The sequence below is a fragment of the Maylandia zebra genome, unplaced genomic scaffold (genome assembly GCF_041146795.1).
Source record: "Maylandia zebra isolate NMK-2024a unplaced genomic scaffold, Mzebra_GT3a scaffold02, whole genome shotgun sequence".
NCBI lineage: Eukaryota > Metazoa > Chordata > Actinopteri > Cichliformes > Cichlidae > Maylandia > Maylandia zebra.
The window spans coordinates 185914-192997 of record NW_027490032.1 but is presented as its reverse complement, the minus strand read 5'-3'; the positions used below and the strand labels follow the sequence as shown (position 1 = coordinate 192997).

Sequence of the window (7084 nt, the reverse complement as noted above, 5' to 3'; positions counted from 1 at the left end):
GTCAAAAAGTGTTCAAAACACTACAAGAGTGTTTGTGAGTGTAAGCGACTTAAAGGTGGCAATTGGAGGAGTGAAACTGGTCAAAGCAGAGTTAAATTCACCATAGCAGTTAGTTCTTGTGACTACTCAGGTCGCATGCTGACCAGAAGTGATGTTAGAGTCTTTGAATGTAATGCGATATTAAACATGTCAGCGTCATTAAAAGAAGTCTGTAAGTGTCAGTACAGGAAACGTAAAGGTGTAAATGGGCTGGTTCTTATATAGCACTTTTCTACTCTCACTGAGCACTCAGAGCACTTTATACAACTCGTGCATTTACCCAATCACACAAGCACATTATCTAACGTCTTTAGTGCTTCTATCTAACATTCACGCTCTGATGGATGAATCGGAGGGCAACATGGGGTTAATATCTTACCTAATGATATTTGCATGCAGACTAGAATCAAACCACCTACCTTCTAGTGAGTAGGTGACCCGCCCTGAGTTACAGCCACCCCAAAGAGTTGGGGTGTAAGAGGTGTAAGGAGTAGTGTATCCTGTAAAGGAGCAGACAGAGCACTGCAGAGTCACTGAAGGTGCTGAAGGAACCAAGATAAAAGCTCCTGATTGTTCACTCGGGGTAGAAAACAGCTGATCTTAGGTCTGTGTGTGAGTCTACTGAATGAAAGAGGTGTTGGCTCCTTGCACACAACCACTTCCTCTAGCTGACATCAAATGTGAGTACTGGGAGTTTGCGAAAGCAGACCATGAGCTCATCCTCCATCATGCAGACACAGATCGCAGCCTCAGCAGTGTCTCTTGCAGAAATGTGGATCTTCTCCTGCTTCCTCATCGGCTCCATGGCCTCTTCTTTGCAAGGTGAGCTCCGTGTGCGTTCATGCTGTTTGCTTTGTTTCACTGATGCTCCTTATCAGTCGGACCATTTATAAGGAGAATCAGCACTTATTCTCAGGAGAGAAAAGTTGAGACACTAGGAAGCTAGGAGCTGCTTTTCATTGTATTTCAATGATCTGAAGGCAGTGTCGTCTGTGCTTGATTTCAGTCAGAATCAGAAAAAAATCAGAGAGTTCTGTGCAAGAATTCTTATTTTTTTCTTGTGTTTTCACACAATGATCAAGGTTTAAGATGAAGTTGAAATCTTGAGATCAAATATGCAGGAATAAAATTGTTGCTGTGGGTCTGTATCTCTTGCTAATGCTCTCTTTGAAAACCCTTTTTTCTGTGAGGGAAGGTCTTGTTGATCTCTCACCTCAAACGTAACTTGTTTCAGAGCAGATTCGGTTACCACGGCTCCTGTTTGTAACACTGTAACCAAATAATTTCCCCAGATCAATAAAGTATTCTGATAAGAAAATGTTTAAAATACTGAAACAGCCCCCAGAATAAATCCTGCTTGAAAATAAAGGGCAGAAAAAACGCAGTGAGTAAAAGCCTATAACCAGTGGAACACAAAGACATCCTGGGTTTGCTGAACATACTTTGCAGCACAGGATCAGGGATTTAATGGGCTGAATGATTTCACTACACTGACATGTGGACCGCAGCATGGAGGTTGTAAACAATATTAGATTTTTTTGTAGCTTCTTAAAGCCATAGCTTCGGTAACAGCGACTTGTCCTCCACATTTTCGTTATAATAAAGTTCTGTTGCACTTTCCAATAAGCACGAGGAGGAAACAGGTGTGAGGTGTCGCAGGATGTAACTTCGTGGTTGGATGGGTCGACACAAATGAGCAATTTAGCCAGATGCTGTAATTCTACCAAGGAATTGAATTTCTACTATTTCCGCTAAGCCAGATTACCATGATGCAGCAGCTGGTGTCTAAATTTCAGATGGCTGCAGCGATGAGCTGCACTCACTGCTGATGGCTTTGAGTAGCCGAGGCTGTGCCATGTTTCCCACGATGCAGTGCTGACTGAAAGCCTCAACCCCAACAGCATCCAATCTTAGTTTTCAGTCTTGACTCTTGTATGCAGAAATGTCTCAACAAGTTCTCAATGTTTTTATTGAGATGATGTAAATTAAAAAAAAATCCTATTAGTGGAGAACAGGGATGGTTGTAACAAAGGACATAGCTTTCACCAAGAAGGGATACACAAACAATCATGTAATCGGGTCCAAGTGTTACACTTCCCTACCCGACCTTGCATGTGAAATTGCAAAGCTCTGTAAAGAAGGACTCATAATTTAAAAGAAAATCACTGATTTCCGCTAAGATATGATGGAAGTTGTATTTTTGTAAAGAGATGTGTCATAGGTACAAAGTGAGGCATTTCATCTATGCTTATTTAAAACCATCATGCTGTGACAGGAAGCTAAAGAGAGGCTGACAGGGGTGTGAACGGCTGTAACACCTTTTAAAAAATGGTTAAAACTAATCCCAAGACTGTGAGGGAGTTTAAAAAATTACACAGTTCCTCTTTAAGCCAGGTGCACATTTTCCAGCAACAGGTGACCATGACTTGAAAGTCAGAGATGATAACATCTAAGCAACATTGTCAAACAAAGATTCCAGTCCGCATCTGCCCCCACAGTCTTTCACAGATTGGTGAAACCCTCCCCAAGCTTTACTTCTGTCGAGGTGGATCAGTGATCCTGCAGAGTCCTGTCCTCCCTGTGATGGAGGGAGATGACGTCACTCTGCTCTGTAAAACAAAAACCACTCCCTCCAACCTCCCAGCTGCTTTCTATAAAGATGGCATCTTCATTGGGAATGAGTCAACAGGTCACATGACCATCCAGCATGTTTCCAGGTCTGATGAAGGCCTCTACAAGTGTGACATCAGCGGTCATGGAGAGTCTCCATCCAGCTGGATCACTGTCACAGGTGACACACTCACCTGTCTGTGTTTCTGCAGGTTTGAATGAGACTGTGACAAAGACACCAACTGCGACGCCTCCGCCCACAGCCGCATCCACCTCTTTTTATTTTCTGATGTGCGTGTTGTTGTCCGCTGGGTCAGTCTGCCTTGCGCTTATGCTGTTCTTAATGGTTCTGCTGGTGAGAAAGTATGTTTATGATAAACCAGGTGAGAAACAGAATAATTCATTTCAAATTTCAAAAACATTTTAGAAGTGTTTGAAAGTTTGTTTTTTAAAGTCCGTTATTATTGTTTACAGTTTGCTGCATTTCAGCTTGTAAGAAAGATACTCGACATCAGTTAACCTACTACTGTGACATCATAAGGTCAGACCGTAAAGAGCAGCCAATCAGATGGAGCACAGGTACTTTTTCATGCACCAATGGTGTCTTTGTGGACTTCTTCAGTTTTAACCAACCTGTTAAAAACGTTTCATCAAACAACACTTTACAGAATCCACTTCCTTAAATATTTCCAATCCTGCATTGGTTACATCCCTGTTTTGTTAAAAACTCAACAAATGGTGCTGAGCAGAGTTCGAAGGTCAAACTGCATCATCTTCATCATCATTTCCTTTTATTTCCCAACTTTTCCCACAAACAGCAGCTTTGAAACAGTGACATGTTTTTCATCCTGTCCTGTTCACAATGGAACAAACAATCACCGTTTCATTCAACAGTGTTTTTTCTTTCATGTGAATAATAATCACATTAATCAAACTTGGATCTATCACTTTATACCCTTTAAGTTCCTCCTCCACGGATCTGCCCATGCTTTAATCAGCCTTTTATTCACCACGTATTTTATTTGTAGGTTTCATTTTGTACTTCGTGTAACATCCTGACATCCTGACCAGCTCATATAGCCATTCCCTGATTCAAAGGAATCCCTGTGTTTGCATGTTTTTGTTTAATTCAGTGTCCTTTTTTCTACCAACACACTAAAACAGAGTATGAATGATCTGACCGTTGTCTTCTTAATGTTTCCTGCAGTTTTTATACCAGCGGCGCTACTATCACTGCACTGATGTCCTTTTGTGTTTTTTTTATTGTGCAGAGACTGATTCAGCTGCAGGTCATTCAACGGTGAGAACAGAAGATGTCAGTTATGCGGAAATCATCATAAAAGACACGGGAAACAGGTCAAAGAGAGGTATGGTCACTCCGCTTTGTCTCCTCTGTCTGTGGCTCCTGTTGTGTGCAGTGGTCAGCTAGGGTCAGACACAGGGTGGAGGTCAGAGCAGCCGTTCTCTGCCGGTCACTGGTATCAAACTCATTTTACATTGTGGGCCAAAAATAGTCATGTGATTATCGTGGAGCAGTGAAACTCAACTTTCTGTCAGTAAAGAAACTTAATTAAACAGTTAAACCCATACATACATACATACATGCATCTGGAAAAAGGAAGCACTGAGTTTCACTTGTGGGACTTTGAAACTGTTCAGGGTGCACCGAGTTTAGAATTTAAAGTGCTGGTTTAATGCAAACCTGGCCACATAAAGAGGACCACTATATTATTTGAACTCTGGTTGGTCTGGTAACTTTTCGTTATGATGACAATTAAAATTTTTGTTATGTTTTGGTAAAATAACTGGACATAACTATAATTTTAAGAGTGCTTTTCTGCAGAGTTGGTTATTTTTCTCCAGTTGTTGACCTCTTTCTGTTTTTTGTTTGTGTTCAGAGTTTCAGCCAGAGCCAAATGTCATCTACTCCACAGTGAAGTAATCCACCAGTCCAACCACTGGGGTCCATGTGGTCTTCGCCGGCTCTGCCAATCAAACCAGAGAGCATTTTCTTCTTAATTTTCTGTGTGTGTTCGTTTTTAATTCACTTACCTTCATAAGCCGGTTCATAACACTCATAATACAAGACAGATTTTTCACGACAATACATTTTGTAAAAGGTAGTAAAAAAAAATCTAATAAAACTTTATAATCTTTATCTTTTAGTCAGCTTTGTCTCAGCAAACCTCGTGCTTTGCATTTAGCATCCTGAAGCGCTCCGGCTGTCTATGCAGGAGAAACTTTGCTTTCACTTCTTCCTTTTGTGGTTTTTTCATGAAGATGTCTGATGGAAAATGTGAGTTGTTGTGGCTAATCAACATGCATCTGCCTTTGGAACAGATAAAGAACAAAAACAAATAGTATCTGCAGCCGCAGACTATACACAGTAGGAACATCAACCAGTGTGGAAACTTCAGAAATGTATAGACTGGTATGTGGGAGGAGGTTAGGGGCAACTTTCACATTAAAACCATCCAATATATAAAATACTATAAATACTATAAAAGCTGAGGAGCAAAATTACACATAAGCCAACTTCCATTAGCATACATTTGAAATTTTATATATTCCAGGGTGTCACAATACGGCTGTGTGCAGGCAAGAGTAGGACCCAGACGGAAACTCACAGAGACAAAAAGTACACTCAAAAAACACAGCTTTATTGCTGGCATGGAGTGGCAAAAACTAAACTGGGAAAACTAAAGCACAAGGAGCCACAGGGAAAAATCACACAGCTATGAGGGAGGACACAACACTGACAAAGAGAAACATGGGGCTTAAATTCACTGAGGGATAACGAGGGGGAATGAGCCACAGGAGGAGAGCACAGCTGGGAGTAATTAGGCAGGACGAGACAAGGGAAGCAAAACTAGAAACATTAACATAGGACAGACTGTGAAAGTAAAACAGGAAACACACTGACGGAACTCAAGACATGTAAACTTAACAGACTGGGGAGACAGAACATAGGGACCTGAAACATGAACAGAAAGGCACAGTAGACACAACAGGAACATAACAACGCCACAGGGGAAGAGTAAAACAAAATGCAGGGACACAGGACCTCTTTCAAAATATAATGGGAAACATAATGAAACGCAAACATGACAACATAAGAAACACAGACATGAAGCACATGAAGGACAAGGGAGACTTAACGGGGTTGGATACACAAGGGGAATCTAATAACAAATAGATAACCTAATGAACAAAATAAACTCAAACTTAAAACGCTGGGTCAAAAGACCCAGGATCATGACACAGGGAGGCATTTGGGGTGAGAGCTGAACAATGTCTGAACAATCCCATGTTGTCTCTCATCCTTCATGCACTTTTGTTAAAAAAAATTCAGTTAATGATAACAGTTGAAACTTCCTGCCATCAACTGGTGATAAATGACAACCTGCCACTTTCCAGAGACGTGCAGTTCGTGGGATTAGTTTAATCGGTGAATATAATTGGCACACAGCTGTGAATGTTAGTGCAAAAGCTTGTTTGTCTGTCTATGGTAGAGAACCAGGCTCAGGGAGGGGCGGCCATCTGCTGCAGCTGGATGTGGTTGAGGGGAGGAAGACGGGACAAAGACCTGCAAATGTTAGTAGACAGTGTTTAAAATCATGTCGAGTCCTGAGTGTCAAATGTCCCCCCATGCAGGGTGATAACAAGTTGGATTACAATCACACATCAAACTGTTTCCATTGAATCCTCTAATAATTTATATTTTTTCAAAGCTGTGATCCTATGCAGTACCTTTTTTTGAACAACCACGACAGAAGCTACAATACATGATTAATGGAAGAAAAAATCAAAACAAAAAAATAAATAAGATTATCTATTTTTATCAGAATAAAGCCAGGCCTGGAGCTTCAAAACAGAATCAATGTCTGATAAAGATTCAGCAAAAAAAGACGACGTCTCACAGGATTATTTACTTTATTTATTTAACAGTCTTCCTTTGATTTGAGGTTGAGAGTGTGTGCAGTGCAATGAGACCAGATAGTGGGAAACTGAGAGGAGGGAGAGACACATGTCTGAGCATGAAGGTGAAATAACAGAAGTAGTTGTCGTGAACCAAAGTTCTCACAGATACAGGACCCAGAAGCAGACTCATCACAAATGTCAGTGAACTTATTACCACCATTACCCGAAAAAAGAAAAAGGGGGGACACCAGAGTGATTTTCAGTTTCTTCTCTCTTGCAGGAGTTTAATGGAATGAGGAGAGAGCATGAAGATGCCCCCTAGTGGAGGATGGAGCCAATACCAATAGACCCCAAGGCTAACTAGCTTATTAGTAACGTACAGATTGTGATTCCCTAAATAAAATGACACAAACATTAATGCAACATGAAAAATAATAATTTAATTACATTTTTCAACAAAAGTACACATTACATTATATATGTCAACTAATATGAGTTCATATTTACGATATCT

General features: G+C 40.7%; 1 protein-coding gene across 1 annotated transcript; it reads left to right on the top strand.

Moving 5' to 3' along the window:
• Positions 1 to 759: 759 nt before the first annotated feature.
• Positions 760 to 4807, top strand: LOC143415710 (uncharacterized). Its single transcript, XM_076881100.1, has 5 exons — positions 760 to 861; positions 2862 to 3032; positions 3124 to 3228; positions 3921 to 4016; positions 4548 to 4807. The coding sequence occupies exons 1-5, from the start codon at positions 768 to 770 to the stop codon at positions 4589 to 4591; spliced, it is 510 nt and encodes a 169-aa protein (XP_076737215.1). The 5' UTR covers positions 760 to 767; the 3' UTR covers positions 4592 to 4807.
• The last annotated feature ends 2277 nt before the right edge of the window (positions 4808 to 7084 follow it).